This window comes from Ambystoma mexicanum, chromosome 6p (assembly GCF_040938575.1).
Source record: "Ambystoma mexicanum isolate Mex_15411 chromosome 6p, UKY_AmexF1_1, whole genome shotgun sequence".
Lineage (NCBI taxonomy): Eukaryota > Metazoa > Chordata > Amphibia > Caudata > Ambystomatidae > Ambystoma > Ambystoma mexicanum.
In genome coordinates, this window is record NC_090935.1 from 1,174,737,267 (window position 1) to 1,174,757,584 (window position 20,318).

Consider the following 20,318-nt stretch of genomic DNA (forward strand, 5'->3'; position numbering starts at 1 on the left):
TAGGGGACATGAGTGGGGGCCTGGTGGAGGGTGCCCCTGCACTGCTGGGGGGTGGGGGTGGTGGGAGACATGAGTGGGGGCCTGGTGGAGGGTGCCCCTGGTGACTGGGGGGGGTGGGGGTGGTGGGAGACATGAGTGGGGGCCTGGTGGAGGGTGCCCCTGGATGGTGGGGGGTGGGGGTGGTGGGAGACATGAGCAGGTGTGCAGGGTAGTCCCCTGTTTTGTGGGCTGCCTGCAGGGGCCGTGGAGGGTGTACAGGGAACACCTGTGAGGACCCACCCAGCCTAATCGCGTGTGTAACTTCCCACGCACCCCTGTAATACACGTACCAAGCCAAATCGCGTGTGATAATTCCCGCGCACCCCTGAAATACACGCGCCCAGGCTATTTGCGTGTAGAAATTTCCGCGCACCCCTGAAATACACGCGCCCAGGCTATTCGCGTGTGGAACTTCCCGCGCACCCCTGAAATACACGCGCCCAGGCTATTCGCGTGTGGAACTTCCCGCGCACCCCTGAAATACACGCGCCCAGGCTATTCGCGTGTGGAACTTCCCGCGCACCCCTGAAATACACGCGCCCAGGCTATTCGTGTGTGGAACTTCCCGCACACCCCTGAAATACACGTACCCTGCTGTAATCGCGTGTGGGACTTCCCGCGCACCCCTGAAATACACGTACCCTGATGGAATCGCGTGTGGAACTTCCTGCGCACCCCTGAAATACACCTACCCTGATGGAATCGCGTGTGGAACTTCCCGCGCACCCCTGAAATACACGCGCCCAGTATATTCGCGTGTGTAACTTCCCGCGCACCCCTGAAATACACGTACCCTGGCTAATCGCGTGAAAAACTTCACGCGAACCCCTGAAATACACGTAGCCCGCTCCCCCAGGCCCGATCGCGTGAATAACTTCACACGAACCCCTGTAATACACGTAGCCCGCTCCCCCAGGCCCGATCGCGTGAGAAACTTCACGCGAACCCCTGTAAAACACGTAGCCCGCTCCCCCAGGCCCGATCGCGTGAAAAACTTCACGTGAACCCCTGTAATACACGTAGCCCGCTCCCCCAGGCCCGATTGCGTGAAAAACTTCACACGAACCCCTGTAATACACGTAGCCCGCTCCCCCAGGCCCGATCGCGTGAAGTTGTACCCTGCTGAAATCGCGTGTGAGACTTCCCGCGCACCCCGGTATACACGCACACGTATTTTTTGTCAGCGGGTGTCCGTGTTTGTGGGTACCCCTTTGCACGTCATTTGTCCTGGAGGGCCACAGTATAGGACATTCATCATGGCAGTATATAGGTGCTATTTGTTGGCGCACCTTTTGGCGCACATTTCTTACAGCCGCAGAGACACTACCGCCTGCTTTCTTGTGGCGGTCGTGTTTGTGCCTGTGCGCTGGTTTGAGCGTGCGCTTTTTTGCCCTATTCTATTCCATGAATACGTGTTGTAGGCGAGCGTGTGGGCGTTCCGCGCACTTGTGCCCTGTACTTCCTCCGTGACGCCCACGTTTTTGCAAGTTGTTCCCCATTCCGAGTGTTACGCCCGTGTTCCGCCTACTTTTGTTGCGTGCGCCGCGCTATGTGCGAATTTCGCTGTGGCCTGTGCGATTTTCGCTGTGACCTGGCGCACGCTGTTAGATGGCCTGTGCGCCAACGTGCGCGGCGCACTTTTTTATCGCACATCCGCTGGTTTTCTCGCGCACGGCCTTCCATGAATCGACGTGCGCTGCTTTTCGTGCGATTTTCGCACTTGCACTGCGATTTTCGCTATTCCACTGCGATTCGCACGTTTTTGCCCACTTGCGCCGCGCTAATTATTCCATGAATCGGCCTGTAAGTCAAAACAACATTTTCATAAAGTCTCTGTTTCATGATCACTCCCTGTCGGCTTTAAAGGCTGGTCTGATCCTTGTCAAGATGTGTTTTAATTAGTACATGCCAGCTTGCTCACTATTCTGTCAGCACTGATAGTTTGTTCTCGGTTATCATGACCAAGGCCTGATAATCTTTTAGTCCTACTTTATCTTCCACCAGGCAACATTTAATTTCATATTATTTTGTTCATAGAGCCATACAGTTAGAAAAACAGTTTTGCACGGTATTCTTTCAATGGTGCTTCAAAACCGAAATGGGCTTAATTCGCCATTCGTTGTATGCTTGGATTCTTGCAATGATAGTCAGAGTTGGGAAACGTTTTTTTCTTTTCTTTCGAAACTTGGGTTCCCAGAATGGCTGTTGGTCATAGGAAATGGATTGCTTCATCACCAGTTTGAAGTTAGATTCTTGTACTTGCTGTTAGAATGGGAAAACATTTCAACTTGAGTCTTTCTATTACTGTATAACCTGTAAATGTTTGTTATGCTTTGCAAGGGCGGTTTGGAACAGCGTGCAACAGCTTCTGTATTTCTTAGCATGCTCATCTGCCAGCGGTTAACTGTTTCAGCTCGTCCTCACGGGTGGTGGAGGCCATATCCCATGAAGCAGCAATCTCTTCCTCTAATCTATTTCTGAATTTGCCTGGTTTTACTTTTTAGTGTTTCAATCGTTCAAGAATATTTTTGAGACTATGAGCAATAGATCCCAGCATACATCAGTCTCCATTCCTTAGCAGTTTCTGACTTTGGCAGCTGGTTTGACTTTTTAGCATTTAAATCCTTTCTCTGAGACTATTGACTATGGAGCTTATGCTAAAGAAAAACGTAATCGCCCAGAGGGGACCACTTACATTTGCGCCTATGAGTAAACAGGTGCCCTCCAGGCAATGTTCATCATTTCCACTGCAGAGTGCAAATGAGAAGTGTTAAAGAGTCGGTGGAAGCCCATTTACACTTCTCTATTTGCACTGCGCAATTCAAATAGAGTAAATGCTGCTTGCCATGTACCTATGGCAAGTGCCATTTACAATGATTTCCTATAGAAACTGCTTTCTTTATGATGGGGAAAAAAACAGTTTCCTTAGGAAATCATTGGTTTCACGCCAGCATAAAAGTCGCGTGATGTCGTGAAACCAACCCGTTTTTGAAGGAAAGGGCAAACGGGAGAAGGACATGTCATTTCCGTCCTGCCACCAATAACCCTGTCTTGAGCGCCTCCATTTGCGCTACAGGGACTTCAATTCTGTCTTACCTTTGGTATTGCTTGACTGATTCAATACTGCTCAGGGACAATGTACTACGCGTCCCAACATTCATCATTCTCTTTCATTTGAAAGGCTAGCTTTATTCATGACCTCATTGCACCTGTGGTTATCTCCCATGATTTCCCCACTTGGATTCTTCTTCTCATATGCTAGAGTTAGCTGGAATCTATCCGTGATGACTGACTTCTCTGCCCCTGTGCACGTCTACTTCTCAACCATGTGTGTTTTGTTCATGGACGTCATTTAGGGGCCCCTGAGGCCCCCCCTTGCTACCCCTCTGGTCTCCCTTACTACCACTAAAAAAAAAAAATAAGAAAAAGTTTTTTTTTTTTTTTAGATTGAGGCTCATGGGTTTTGGCAAGCAGCATGCGGCTCTTCGTTTCTGGAGTGGCTGGTTTTCTGATAGCTATAGCTGGTAAGATAGCTCAGTGGGTAAAGCGCTGGCTGCTGCAATGTGTGCGTGATCTACAGGTGGCATGTTTGACTCCCAGCATGGTCAACTCAGCCTTTCATCCTACTGAGGTTGATAAATGAGTACCAACACAGGTTGGGTGATATTGTATGTATATTTGTTTTATATGAATCGCTTAAGTGTAAGTGCTATTTAATAGCACATCATTATCGTTTGGCCTAGGACGTCTGTTTGCATTCACAGTGATTTGGTAATATGGGCCTATAAGCACTGATATTAATCATACATATGGTGATCCATTCCTGTATGAAATGTATATCACTTTACAGTGATATTGTTCGTAATATACTTTGAAACAATGCTATGTGATACCACTTCCTGTTTTGTCGAGTTCCATCGCTTCCTGTGATGTCATTCCGGGGTGGGGTCAAATTACATCCCTTCCTGTGATGTCATCAGAGGTCAAAGGTCGTGTGATGTCACTTCCGCTACCCCTGGCATTCTGGTGAAATGACGTCCCTAGTTTTGTTCCACACACCGGGCTCTGCAACCATCTCTCTATTACTCTGTTCTGGCGGATTTTCCCTACCACCTCCTCCTTTGATAGCATCCCTGTATCAGAGGTTTGTGTGGGATGTTTGGATACGTTCATTAGGACAGCCTCCTGATCTCCTTATCATCTCAGCATTGTGAGTTCAAATGCTCTTGCTTCTCTGTGCTCAGCCTTGTTTGGCTCTGCCGGTTTAGCCTCAGCATCCACCATCTTCCAACACCTGGTCTGAGGTGCCTTCGCATTTTCCTCCTTCTCAATCCTTTTTTGTATGTTTGCATTTTGAACATCTGCATCTCAATATGCAGATCATCTGTTGATGGCCAGAGATTATAAACTCCTGAGGGTGACAGCACTTTTCTGCTAGGAGCAGGAAGTGAGCATTTGGAAGATTCGATATTCCTGTCTGTTTCTCTGGTATCCATTTAATAATCGAAATATGTCACGCCAAAAACATCTCCACCATATTACAGACTCACAGAATGCCTGAACTCTCATTGGTATTCTGCACATTTGTGGTCTAGTTTATGATTCTTCAAGCAAGATCCCTATTTAAATCATATTCCTGGTTGGATTGTGTGCACTAATGTGGAAACATCATTGCATGATTGTCCAGGACTTCTTGAGCACCAGGCCCACTTATTCTTGAGGTGAACCGTGCACTATACTAACTTGTGTCTGCATTTTGGGCCTGATTAAAGTTTGGCAATAACAGTAAAAGATGTGCTGATTGGAAACGCTGCCTGCTTTACTACTCTCCCAAATGCCGAGTTTCTAACCAGAATCTCTACAACTTTGCTTGCTTTTGTGTGGAAATAATTACATCCAAACAAAAACCTCAATTGCTCTGGTATTAGCCCTAGTGCTAATACCCCATCCGTGTGGGAATAGGCATTTCTTCACGTGTTGTATGGGACTAAATAATGGAGAATAACTGAAGGATCTGCATGACTCAGAATCATATGGACCCTTTTAGGAAAACCCATGCTTAGTGCATGTGGTTACATGAATACAGTTTGGCAGTATTTCAGGTGGAAATGGCACCAATTTCGCTATTAGGTTATGTGGGTTTATGGTCTTTCCATCAGAAGGGTTTCCATCGAAACCCTTTCCTGGGAAAATTTTGCATCTAATTTTTTTGCTTTGCATCGAATGCATTTTTTTGCATTTTTTTGTTTGCGAATCCCAGACAATCCAACCGGTACCATCAGGAGACAACTGAAAACACAAAAAAGTTAAACAGCAAAACCTAATCAGAATTCTGGACCACAGAGCCGCTTTGTGTCTTGTATATGCTTGCATGTACTGCAACCTCATTCTTATGGCAAGCAGTTAATAACAAAGCCTTTCTAAATTGGGTTTTCCCATTCAAAAGTGTTTTTGGAAATCAGGCCACAGGTTTCTTCCTCTCTGGGATACACACTAAAAGGTTAAGACCACTGGAGCCACATGCCCCTCGTACCTCAGACTTGCTCAATGATGTCACTTAGACATTTTGCTACATTCAAAGCCATGGTCACTTTCGACTGATGACATTTATTTTGGACCCCCAAAATGTTACGGCACTGCCGGCTGACCCTTAGATCCACATGGAATTGCTTTCTGGAACTTAGATGTCTATTAATTTTCTTTTCTTAAAATATTACTGTTCTGATTAAAATTGTTCATATCCATCATGTAGCTTTAATTCTGTGTTGTAACAAATCATGGCTACAATTCTACCACTTAATCCTCAACTGATTTATTGACTAAAATGCTTTTAATCCTTTTATTATTGTTTGAATCAAGAACCTGTTCATTGTATGGTGTATAAATTAAGTACGTTTGATAGTAGCATGAGTGGTTGAGCATGTACTGGTCACTTATCTTCTCATTACATGTTTACTTGTTTAACTTTTATTCAATAAAATATTTCCATTGCATTATGTATGGTATATTTTTATTCCATGATAAATTGTGGATTTCTTGAAGTCATTTGAATTTCAACTATATGCATATTTTTGTAAAGAATCATGGAATGCTCTCCATGGGAACAGCTTTAATTTGTTTATTGTGTAAGGTTGCTTGTTGCACGTGGGGTTATTAGGCCCCCTCTCTTTCTACAAAGATTTGTATAATTTTGTCATGCATTTTTGTTTGATATCATGGAATATCACAGGTCTGAGAGCACCCATAATTTGACAGAGTATTTAAAATCCTCTAGGGACATAGGCCCTGAATAATGCATATTTATCCCGCAAAGGCAGCATGCCGAGAACGACACTGCCGAAGCCTGCGCACAGAATAAAAAATTCATGGCCGCGTATTCATGGAATTTTCTGCACAAAGTAAACGTATACACAAATAGTGGCCAGAATGCTCCAACACCTTCCACGCAAAGCAAAAACAGCCATAACAGCAACTTTTGCATGCTCTCCTGCCTGCAAATAAATGCAGCTTTCAAACAATTCCTGCACCCCACTACACTATGTATGCACACCCCTAAGTTAGTTCAGAATGCCAGCTCTGTACACGCACCCCTAAATCCGACATTTGATCTTACCTCTGTGTGGTGATGTTGTCCATTTTAAGACCAAAGTTTTAACAAATGTGTTAGCGTGATTTAAGAATATTCACATAACTATATTATAATGGCAATATCAAAATCCAACAATGGAATGAGAGGCGAATCTTGATTTATGCTACAGGGAAGGAGTATGCTACGATTATGTGCCGCTGTGGACGACTTTCTATTGCCACTACATACTCAAATCTCAGCCTTTAGTCATAGAAAAATACGGATATCCTCTCGCTCTCTGTGTATATGTGTTGCCTTTTTCTAGATGCTCTCTCCCTCTCTATTCTACATGTTATTCTTCCTCTCTTAGTTTCTGAATCATATTCCCTCCCCTAAATTCCCTTTCTCCTCGTTTCCTCTCCACATGTGAATAGTCTGTTCCGCACCCTCTCGCAGCCTAAGAAAATCTGCAAAGGATTAGCACCATACATAATTGCTTAAATCTCCACTGTGAGGCCCAGAATCTTCTCCCAGAGATATAAGGTTTCGTTTAGTGCATGCCCAACACAAATTGCAATGTAGGATTGAGCTCCAGGTGTTACCCGACTCTCTGATGGATAGATGCACTCTTTCCAATATTCTACTTACTAACTCTACAAATGAACAAGTGTGTGGTGCATCCTCTTGTTAGCTCACACATATTTGCATGTTGACCTGAATAAGTCTCATGAAATGTTTAGTGCCCAGAAACTGACCTTGGAGGAATTGACTTTACTTGAAATGTGTCGACATGTGCATACACATAGGATTGCCACATTAGCATATGCATTAATTCAATATGTATGTGATGACAATACTATTCCGCTGTTTAGCTTCATAACCATCTCAATCATTGATACTGAAAAGGTCATTCTCTGCTGAAACCCTCCGAATGCAAGGGCGACAGTTGCCCAGCGCAAATAATAAAGGATACGGCCAGAGACTTAGCCCCTTTTATCTCGAAGCTCATCAACTCCTCCTTTAAATCAAACACAGTACCTACCAACCTGAAAGAATCCCGGGTCCTCCCCTTGCTGAAAAAACAAACCCTTGATCCCTCCATCCCCACTAACTATAGACCTATCACTACTGTACCTTTCCTACTCAAAATTATTGACAGAGTAGCCTATTTACAAATTCAAGACTACCTGAAAACTAATCATCTGCTAGGCTCTCCGCAATCGGGATTCCGCCCTCTCCATGGTATGGAAACAGCCTTGCTAGACCTTAAGACAAAAAATGAGGAGTTAAAGGATAGTGGCAAAACAGCTTTGCTACTTCTACTGGACTTATCAGCAGCCTTTGACTTGGTGGACCATGCAGTTTTATGCAGCCACCTAAGGCTCGCTGCTAACTTCACAGGAGAAGCCATAGCTTGATCCAATCCTTTTTAGCTAACCTGACTATGAGAGTTTTCTCTACCTCCACCTGCACTGATCCTATCCAAATAACATGCAGATTCCAACAGGGATCCTGTTTATCACCCACTATGTATAACATTTTCACCAAGCCACTATTTGACAAGTTGGACAGACTCGGTGTCACCTACACTAATTATGCAGATGACACCAAGATCCTCATACCCCTTTCGGGCAACTATGACGTGGACCTGGCCTCAGTGAATAAAATATACATCCTCATTCAGGCATGGATGGCGACCCACGGCCTCTGCCTGAACGACGATAAAACCGAGATTCTACTCTTCGGATCAGACACTAACCTAAAAAAACGGACCCCAAACTATGCATCCTTTAACTTTGAAAACAATATCATTAAGGTTATGCCCGAGGTAACAACTCTAGGATTCTATCTGGACTCATCGCTCACCCTGAAAAAGCAAGTTAACTCTCTCTCCTCCACAGCTTACACATGTAAATTAACCAGAGCTGCCAGACCATTCCTCTCCAATGCCAGCTGTATCACCTTGGCTAATGCTCTTATCATGTCTAGACTAGACTATTGCAACACCCTGTACTCAGGAGCCAACAAGTATGTCACTGACAAACTCGAAAGGTTGCAAAATAACGCTTTAAGAGCAGCGTTGAACATCCCATATAGAGAGCACATCTCTAAATTCAGGAAGGAGGCCTATTGGCGGAAAATTAAGGATAGAATCCTCCTTAAAACTATATCTCTCACTTCTAAATCTCTTAACAATCTAGCACCTCCTTATTTATCAGAAAGAATCACCAGGAAATTCACCACCGATCCCTAAGATCTGCCAACACATTCTTGCTTGAAATCCTTAGATTTAAACTTACCACGGCTGGAGGAACTAGCTTCCAAGTTAAAGCCGTGCAAGCATGGAATACACTCCCAATAGACCCCAGACATCCCTTACCCTATGCCAGATTCAGAATCAATGCTCTCAAATGGTTTCGTTCTAACGACCCATAACCTCTACACCTTGACAACCACTGCACCTGACAACACTGCTGCGACTTACTCACTGCCCTGTTCGTCCATAGCCGTAGCTGTAGGCATTCACTAATTTACGCTATGTAAGTCTGACCCTTGTCCTGTATACCTTTCCATGCTCCATGAATGGCAAATGTCTATACTGCTTCACTCACTGTATTCACATTGTATTCAAATGTCTGTAATGTTTCATTTACTATACTACACACTGTACTCACATGTATGTACTAACTTGTGATAGGCACTGTAACTAAGCTTTGAGAATTCTTGTACTGTCCACCCAGCTGCCCAGGGGCTTGGTGCGCATTATCAAATTAATAAACAAACACACAAACAACAAACAATAACAACACATGTGGCAATGCTTGATTTTTCGCAGGGTATCTGAAGCTCTCACATTTTTAAGATAGTGCCTAGTCATGCTTTATGAGCCCAGAGAAGGCTAAATTTGACTTGTGGAGGAAGGTGGCGGGAGAGTTACATTGCTGTATGCCATTCTACTGAAATGCTGCTCTGATGCTCTTAGAAAATGTAAGGTCTTAACAAACTAGCACAGCTCCCAAACATGTAGAGTTACCTCCCATTGAATCATGTCATCAGAATGCCTGTTGCATGGAGTGATGGTTGAGCAATTTCCCAAGAGAAATTTCCCAGACTCGTCTGTGAGAGTATAATTGTCATTTGACTCATCAAAGTGAAAAGCACATCCCCATTAACCAAACTGTAACATTTATTGTACTGTAGAGATTTTTGTATTTAACTGCTCGAGCAAAGGACATATTTTTCATAAGAAAGACTTATTCTTATAAGAACATTCTGCTTTTCTCTCTTGTTTTTTGTAGCAACGAGATGATGAAAAAAATAGACGAAATAACACAGCAACGACCAATGAAACGATGAAAGATTTAGAAGATTTGCTGCCTCCGAGTGCAAAACTGGCCATCAAAAACGAGCAAATACAAGCTGGTAATGGAATATGATTCTCATATTCACCTCCCGCTGAGGTCATTTACCATAAAGCATGTATGTTAAAGGACATTCCAAGGCTATTGTAAGAGAATGACACTCATGAAGAAATAATATTGCTAGAGGTGTAAGAAGTGTTTCTGGTCAGGGTAGGCACAGAGCTTATGTTATATAGTGTTTTAGAGTAATTCTGCTAATGAGTCATTGTATGCAATTTTAATGCACCCTTTCTAAACTAACACCACTAGGGGTTCGGGTGGCAAGTACAGAGTAGAAATAAGTGAGACTAATGCTAGAAAGTTCTTCATTGCTTTCTGAGTCAGGTCTTTTTAGCTTTCCTAAGGGAGGACTAGAACAGGGTTGCCCACATATAGACCGCCAGGGATGGAATCCTGACAGGTTTCGAGGATATCCCTCATCACTATTCATGTTAAAACATGTGCATATATTTAGAATCATTGTATGCACATTTATCTCATTAATATTAATGAGGGTGTCCTGAAAATCTGACCTGCTCCTGGCCCTCCGGACCTGGATTTGAACAACCCTGGATTAGATGATCTGCTATGATTTTTTGCTGAGGGGTAACTCTTTCTATGCATGAGAGAATAAGCATCCAGCCATCCTATTATGAATGAACCATGGAACCGGCAATAGCACGGAACGAGAGGAGAGTAATGGTCTGAGAAAGGGCGTATTGGGTCGAGTAAACACTTTTAAAAGAATGTTCTTACCCATCAGGACGAACATCGAGAATGTGTGAACAGTAGGCATGTGTGACATCTTGAAAAATTACTCCATAGCCGAGCCAAGCATTTTGTAGCTTCTGTAATTTTGCTAGGAAATAAATATGCATTTCAAAGTATAAAATGTTTGATAAATCACATTGTGAGCTCATTTTGCCAAGGATGGGGCAAAGCCCTATGTTGCGGGCCACCACTGGGGGCAAGGAGTGTCGTATTTTTTAATATGTTAACTTTAAAAAGTTGTTCCCTATCTCTGCATCAAGTGCCAGTATAAATCCTAGTGATAAGGTGCACCACAAGAAGCACATGTGTTTCATTGTTTCATCCACATAGTTAAAGATCCACAGTCCAAATGATCACATAGGCTAGCTCCCGAAAAATCTGAAATGGAGCAGGCGATAGTGCTCAGCCCCGTGTGACTAAGTAAATGACATCAGATGGTTCAGATAAAATAGCGGGAGGCCTTCTCATGAAGTCAGATGGAAAAGATGTGAAAACATTAAGGTGGTGGTAGTATGGTACAGCTGGTCGGTGTCAGATCTACTCCTAGGGCATAGATATCTAGCATCATTACTTCATTTAAAGTTTGTTTAGGGTAGGGAAAGTGCCCCATTAGAATATTGTTATAAACTGGAAGCACATTAGGTATTTACTAGCTTGATGAAGCTAACTGGAATTGTTTTTGTATTCACATGTTTATTTACAATATAACAACACGAACAAACTAGTCGGTAAAACATAGCACAGATAAAGCAAATCACATGGATTTGGATGCTTTGACAACAACTATTGATGTTCTCTTTGGTATCTGTACTAAGTTATTAGAGGAACAAAATGATATTAAGTCTTTGGTATCAGACCATAGAGAAAACAAAAGCACTGGGTATAATGATTGAAGAAAGTGGGGAAAATGCTTGGTTTGTAAGAAGAATGAACTTAATATTGGCCATGATGGTATGGGTGATATGAGCGAACTATGTTTGGTGGTGGAAAAAGAGAAAGAGAGATGTATGTTACAAGAAGGTGAACAATTAATAGCAGAGAATCTGATAGGTGACATGGTGGTTAATGAGGAAAATTAGGATAATAACAAGGGGGGAACAAATGCCTCATATGGATCAAAGAAGAGGACACGACACAAACGAAATAATAACAAAAAATGTAACGGCATAGGTTTGCAATTACCAAAGTGAGAAGGAATAAAAGTATAAAAAGGAATAGTGAGGCTTTGGCACTTACAGCACCCTCTGATGTTGAATGTGTGGAAGTGGGTAGTAGGTTTGAAATCCTGGAAAAAGAAAAGAGTGTGGATATAGAAAAGATTCCGCCTGAAAAAGCTGGGGGTTTGGAAAAATGGCTGAGAGACAAAGAGCAGGAGATTGAAGTGTTAGATTTGGAGGATGAAGAGATCCTTGGAAAGGAACCGGAAGACGAAGTAATGCTTGGAAATGAAATAAGATGTTTAAATATCCCCACTAATAGAATGGCCCAGACTCTCCCAAATAAGGAATGAGAGATATACATAGCTAAAATGGAACGATTAGCGATGAGTGGAGACTCCAGAATAAGTACATGTAAAACTATAGCTAACGTGGAGCTGATAGATGGGTTTCTGGGAAAAAGTATTAAAATTATTGAGAAGGTTACCACTGAGCAGAGTCTTTATATGAACTGCACTTGGTTGCTGGAACAATTGAAACAAATTCCACATTTACATAATATTAAATTGATTGATTTTGATGTAGTAATACTTTGTGAAACTGATAGTTGGGAAATTTGGGCCATTGTACCATTTAGTTCCACGGGTCTAGTAGATCTCATTCGAGAACATGTAAAAAGTATTTGGGATAAGGACTTTGAGATAATAATATGCAAGATATACTCCAACTTGGAAGTAAAGGATAATAACCTTGAGTCAGGTGGGAATCAATAAATAAAAAAATGGTATGCAGGGAAACCAAAAGGACATTTGGATCCCTGAGAGTAGTTATTTCCCAGAGTACTGAGATAAGAGACGGAGAAACGAGATAACTCTCTTGTCTTGGAACAGTAGAGGTTTTAATTCCCTACTTCATCCTGATGGCATAGCACTTTTAAAGGAAAGTGATATATTTGCCCTTTAAGAAACCTGGGTGTGTGGTGAAATGTCATTGGAGGGATATAATACATGGAACAAAACAGCCATCAGAAGGGAGAAAGGCCGCCCTTCAGGTGGCTTATGTATAGGGGTTAAACATTATATCCCCTGTAGAGAATATGACTCCTTTGGGAAATCCCCATTTGTTATGTGCGTAGTAATTGATAAGATGAGCCGTTTGGGGAAATATTGCTTATTAATATTTATTCTTGTCCTGGTGGTGGAAATATGAAGGAAATAGGTGACATCGTAAATAATACCATGGAAGGATGGTTAGTGCAATCCCCGAACTCAGAGGTATGTGTTGTAGGGGATTTCAACTCATATTGTGATGCTGCCTTGAAAGAGATGAATAAACAGAAGGACTTATGGGAAGATTCCCCTGACATTATGCCGGCCCTAATGGGAAATGGAGGGTCATATCAGATCCATTATAAACAAATAAAGAATGGTTTCTATTGGCTGACACTCTTATTTAATTGGGGTTTGGAATATTTGGAACCGGATGAGGGATCAATGGGTGTTAACACTTGGACAAATGGTAAGGTTGGCTCTCGTATTGACTATATATTTGCCAGTAAAAGATTAATACATTCTAAGAGATCCTTTGAGCAAATAGACTGTACTCAATGACCATAAGGTTCTAAAGGGAAAATTCACTAATACTGTACAACCAAAATGGGAAGTAGGGGAAATAAGGAATATACAGACCTAAGCTAGCGGAAACAGGATAATATGGTCAGAAAAGAATTTAGAGAAATGTGATAGACTATTTGATATTCTACCTCTAGATGGCCATGAAATGGCTCTCAATGGCTCTAAGGTAATTGGGAATTTACTGGGTTTGATTCTGGGTTTGATTCAGAAAGTGAATTGTAAAATAAATAGTGATCACAAATAGAGAAAAACCCATGTAAATAAATATGACTATCAGATTGAATAACGAAAAAGAGAGGCCTAAAAGGAGATTAAGTCCCTTAAAGGAATGCCAGAACTTAATGACGAGGGGAAGAAAGTAAGAACTAGAAATATTATGATGAGATACAAAAATTGGCTGAAAGCATATAACATAATATTAATAATGCCAATTGGAGGAGTATTTTTGTACTCTGTAAAACTCAATTTTGGTATTTATATCAGCAATTTTTATTGGAAGAAAGTAATAGTGGAAATACCGAGATGGAACACTTGGGTGCAATATATTTCGAAGACCTTTTATAGAGACAGAATGATAGAGGAACCAAACAAAAATGGTTGGGAATACGAGGAACAGAGTTTCCCATATGAAATAAAGGACATATTAGCAATTATTAAAAGAATGAAAGCATCTCGTGCCCCGGACCCTGATGGGCTAGCTAATATTGTACTTAAACGTAACCCTAAAAAATGGGCTTTGCTGTTATACCAACATTTTTTGGAGATTTGGGAGACGGGTATTGTCCCAGATAGTTGGAGAGAAGCGGTAGTTGTCCCATTTTTTAAAAAGGGGACAGAAAGGCCCCTGACATCTACCGGCTCCTTGCAATGGTGGATAGCAGCTGTAATATGTTTTGCTCTCTGCTCGTTAATAGCATAAATAAATGGAATAAAAACAAGGGTATTTTACCCATTTTACAAACAGGTTTTTGGAAAGAGTACAGCATAATAGATAATTTGACCATGCTGAACCGTATTATTGCTGATACTATGGATAATTGATGTTCAAGTTTGTATACATGTCATATCATTTATTCAAAAGCCTTTGATTGTGTGGATAAGGACATTTTCTGGAAAAGAACTGAGAGAAAGAAATGTTTCCCCTAGAATCCTCCATTTCCTAAAAGAAATGTATAGAGACACTATGGTGGTGGTTAGTTTGGTTAAGGGGGGAAATGTATCACCAGCTATTAGAACAAATGTAGGCCTTAAACAAGGATGTGTGATGACCCCAGTGCTGTACAACCTTTACGTGTCAGATTTATGGGATAGATATACCACTATTAACAATTACCCAGCTAAAGTAGGAGGTAAGGCTATCTGTGAGTTGATGTATGCAGATGATACCACTTTGCTAGACAAAACACTGGTGGGACTTCAAAGGATGTTGAATGAACTGTACCTCTATTCGTGTGAAAATAATTTAAGCTTTAATATTAGTAAAATGAAAATAATTATATTTTGAGACCTAAGGGAAATTAAGGTAAAACTATTTTTAGATTACATATAAATTCAGTGATACTTAAAGTAGTGGATACTTACCCATATTTAGGAATTCCAATTATGAATAACCCCCCAAAAATATAATACAAGATGTAGTGGAAATAATTAAAAAGTGGAATGTTGTGCGATGGTACATGACCTGTAAGGGGGGTATTCTATTGAAGGATACTTAGAGGTATATAAAAGTTGTATACCTGGGGTACTTTACGCATGGGAAACTGTAGAGAGTACATTTTTGAATAACCTAGGGAAGTTAGATGGGAAGCTATGGAGACCATTGTTAGGCCTCTCTGGAGCTACCCTGATTGAAGCAATAAGGTGTGAGCTTGGACTTATTTCGATGGAAACTTTGTGGAAAATAAGGTGCTATAAACACTACTTTAGAATTATGTTGGGGGAGGGAGAAGAAGAGAGTCTTATGAGACTGATTGAAAAAAACTGGAATGGGAGGGAAAAATGAATACTTATATGGAAAGCCTAAAAATAACTGTCCCCTTGTTTTTGAATGAAATTGGTTTAAATGCCCCAACTGAGAACAAGGAAGTTCCTAGGTTACTTAAAACTCTTAAGCGAAAAGCTATAACTTGGGACCTGTGTAAAAATCAGACATACCTTTATACTAAGAAACGTTATAAAGGATATGCACTACAAGGTCTAAAAGCGGCCACACCAAGAGAATATTTGATAAAAACGAGAATTAGAAATGGTGTGAGATTTATTATGCAACTTCGTTTTAATATCCTTCCATGTAAAGAATATACCAGAGCTTGGACAAAGATACCTTGGGGAGAAAGACGGTGTAGGCATTGCATTACGGAGATAGAAACTATTAGACATTTACTCACTCAATGTACAAAATTGCAGGAATGGTATTTTAAAGGTTATGGAAAGTTGGTGAGTGAGTCTTTTATGATAAGATCAGACCAGTTTTGGTCGACTATCTATGAGGGTGAAACCATGGTATATACTGGGGCCACAATTTATATATGGAAGAGAGCAATTTTAAATGGAGGATATTGAATATTTGATAATTTTAATAGGTGTGTAAAGGTTTTTTAAAATTGTATGTATTTTCACTTAATACATAAAGAAGATATGTAACCTTTTATATATATTGTTAGACAGGAGATAAGAATTGTATGCCCATGGATAATCAGATCGGTTTCCATTTTTCTTGACTCCTTGTTGTTTAAATATAAATACGATCTGTGGAGGATGAATGAATAGGAATAATGGAAATAATGTGATTTCTCTTAACTCATTTCACATTTTGTAATGTAAAAAATGGTTTTGTATTTCTATATGTTTCAGTGTACAAGGTTTTAATTAACCAATATTGCACTTTAAACTAATACATTTAAAAAAAAAAGAGCACAGATAAAGTAAATCACACCAGTTCCAAAAACCTCCCCCATATTCCATCATATAAATGTATCTTTATCTGCTTATATAAAATAACCCTTTCCAAGAGTGACATTTTGTGCATATACTCAACCCAAGCTGCCTTAGAAGGAAAAACAACACCCTTTCAATCCCTCAGTATGATTTTCTTAGCAGAAAGGGCAGCCCTGAAAAACCAACTTCTTTGTGGGTAGGTCAGATCCTCCAAAAGGTCATCCTCCCCTAACATCACAGTTTGGTTGACATTGATGCCTGTTGGGGTTATGACCACAGGGCAGGCTCCTTTGAGCACATGGTGTGGGTGTGCTCCAGAGTGAGTTCATTCTTGAAGGAAATCACTGAGACTACGAACAGGGTCCTACTGTCAAACCTTGATTTCGATATTCAAGCTAACTGGAATAGTGAACATTTTCTTGCATACGTTTAAGCTGAAAGGAGCAAACCACTCTTCCCTACTAGCCTGTCACCATTTTCAGCACTCTCTCACCATTGTTTAACAGGTGTGTGTCTGATACATACGATTTAAATTCAGATGAATATTGCAGTAGGTTCCAGGAACAGGTTTACTTTTGACTCCTCCTGATTGGCCACACTAGATAACTTGAACCCTGGCAATGAGACATATTTTGTGAGTACAGTTATATTTAACCCTCTTGGCAAGCACTTCCCAATGTGAAACAATTCTTAATATCATTTTGCTGCAATAAACTATAAGCCAAAAGTTCAACTTCCAACAAGTTTTTGTTATTGCCCGGCTTGTAGTATTATTTTGGTCCGCACCCCGTGGTCAGCATCAATGGAAAGCATATTTAAGTTAGCAGCGGAAAGTTCAGATGAAGTCAACAAGCCATCTTTCCAAGACTGAAGTTGGATGTCATCTTGGACCTCAGATAGGCCAATATAACTCTTAAATGTAAGGCATGTGCTCCACATTGTTTCCTCTTGACTTATGTTCGTAGTGCATCTAGTATGGACATGCTTGTCTTGGAGAAGTTAAATATGGTATCATCTTCAGTTTGGTCCTGTTCAAGCTCATGCAGTTTCCAAAGGCCTGCAGACCTTCAATGAAAACCACAGATACATCCCATCATGTCACTGATCCCCACAACACTGCATCTCGCCCTTACACAGGCACACATGCAACTTTCCTCCCCATGCAAACACATCTAATCACAATAAAATCATACCTTTCACAACAACTAAGGCATAAAGACAACTCAGTGCCAATTTCACCTGTAGAGCAGAATTGACAGTGTGCGGCCTTTTCCAACCCACAATTTAATTTTTTTAAATGTCATTTTTCGAAAAATGAAATTTTGGGTGTTTTACTACATTAAATTTTGGTTTTTATTTGTGTTTCAGACAAAAAACTGAATTTCAGGGGAAAACGACATTACTGCACAAAAAAAACACTAAAATAATTGTTGTTGAATTTCGCCAATTCCATTTCACCAGTTGTAATTTCAGCCACCGCTAGCAGTTATAAAGCTTTCCCCTTCATACATACCAACAGAAGCTCTTAAGTTTATTTTTTTTATTTTTCTTTCATTTGTGAAGCACCCGAGTCCGAGAGGTATCACAGCGCTAGTACCAAAGTGGAACATGGAATGATGTTGGTACAGGGGAACAAGTAGACACATGAAAGGTTAGGTAGGCAGTCCATGAGCAGCAGGGATCATTTGTATTCATATTTGTTGAAGAGCAAAGTTTATAGTAGTTTTCTGAAGGTCAGGTAGGAAGGTTTGTCTTTGATGAGTGGTCGGAGCGAGTTCCATAGAGTAGGGGCGATGACCACAAAAACTGTGATGTTTAGGAGCATCTGGGTGTCATCAGCAAAGTTGGTGCATGGGATTCTCTGGTTATCTAGGTGATCGAAACAGGGTTTGGTGTAGATGTTGTAGAGGATGGGGGAGATGCATGAACCTTGAGGGGGATTTAGTAGGTGGCCTTGTTGCCAATGAAGACTCTAGATGAGCATTATAGACACATTGTTCATCCAAACATGATGATGGCACAGCTGTCCTCCACACATCCACGTTGCCCTGTTGCAAACTGGAAGAAACCACTTTTTATGCCATCAGAGACTTTGCTTTCAACTTCTGCACTGAACCAAATTTGACAAAACACAGCATGAACCGCACACACTTTAATGAAAATATTTGCTATTGGATTATGACCTTTTCCTCTACTCTGAAAAAGCAGACACTAATGCCTCTAGATTGTAGAGATCACAATTTCATCCACACTCCATCAAGAATTATCAACTCAAAGAATGTTCTGTACTATGATAAAACTCACCTTTCCAACACCTACTAGTCCACACTTGTTTCTGCATGGCCTACTTCATTACAGAGGCTACATGCTAAACCAAAGCTACCAAGGAACCCGCAACACACTTCAATAATTACCAGCTGCAACCACCCTATCCAAAAACATTCCACATTATCTCGAATAATCCCTTGGACATCCAATATGGACATGCTAACCATCCTCATCCTCACTCGCAAAACAAACGTGGATACACATTCTACTCCAAAGCTATAATCCATTGAACACAGCCCATCTGCCTCGTGAAAGACTCAGAAGTTGTTTGAAAGCCAGGAGACATGGGTAAATGTTCACTGGACAGTGCCCAGAAATAATACTTCACTCTACAAAAATACTATTTTCAAAGAAAATTAATCACCCCTGCCAAAGTTAGTCTTTAATAAATCCCCATTGTATATGAAAACAATGAGCAAAACCAAAGAGGTGATGGCGGGAAGGTTTTGAATTAAGCTGAACCTCCGGAATTGCTCTGAGCAACCCTCCAGATCATTGCTCTTTAGCCTGCCAAGACTTTAGAAAAAAGGGAAGATCATGTGTAAATCAGGCCTGGCCCCACCCCAAAAGGGTCAGTCCAGCCTGAACTGCTTGGCCACATCCTTTCTGCACGAGACCACAAGCAACTGTGGACGGGTGAAAATCCCACCGGCTGGTCCATTTTCCCTCTTTTGTGCTGCCCTTTTGACGTGTTTTTTTCTGCAGCACTAATCTTGTTTTTCACCAAAAATTGTGATTTATGTGTGATCCGAAACACAAACAAAATGGTATTTAGGAGAAAGATGAAATTTAACAGGGCAAAACACCCGTTATCCATCCGAAATATTTTTTTAAAGAAACTTGGAGAGGAAGTGGTGACATTCTGAGAAAGAGAATGATTTGCATCATCTGAAGCAACTCCAATCTGCCTACAAAAAAGAAAATAACTCCATGAAGCATACCTTCGAGGTAGTCAAGGAGCTCTGTAAACACAGCCAGGGTTTTCCACCATCATAATCTTTTGTAAGCAACTGGCCACTTACTTCACGCTCACAATTGAGAAAATTGGAGCAGAACTGACCCCCACAAATGCAGCTAATAAGGCACACCAAAACGTAACTGCAGCCCCTCAGCACTCACCTGATACAATTATGAGAGAATTCACAGAAGTAAGGGAGGCAAATATTATCTATCTCCTGACCACAGTTTAATGTTCCGGCTCACTCCTGCACAGTGTACCAACTAAAGTACCTCAGCAGATAATCCTGATCTACTCAAACCAAATACTCCATGTTTTCAATGCCTCATTAGCCTGAGGGGCTATTCCTTTATCCTGGAAATGCTCAGTCAACAAGTCTCTGCTGAAGAAACCCTTCAGAGCTATCACACTATCGCCCAATCTCCCAACTATCCTTCCTCTATAAAGAACTGGAAAGGGCGGTTTTCTCCCAAATTCAAAACATGGTTGAGACAAACAAGCTGTTGGATACTGTCCAGCTATGGT

At 41.2% G+C, this 20,318-nt stretch overlaps 1 protein-coding gene across 1 annotated transcript in view; it reads left to right on the forward strand.

Annotated features, from left to right (window-relative positions):
* The window catches only part of LOC138510283 (transmembrane channel-like protein 2-A), a 614,464-nt gene that overhangs the window by 584,562 nt on the left and 9,584 nt on the right, over window positions 1-20,318 (forward strand). Inside the window, exon 17 of the mRNA XM_069625813.1 lies at window positions 9,907-10,030. Within this exon, the coding sequence (XP_069481914.1) occupies window positions 9,907-10,030 (124 nt within the window). The remainder of the gene's footprint in view (window positions 1-9,906; window positions 10,031-20,318) is intronic.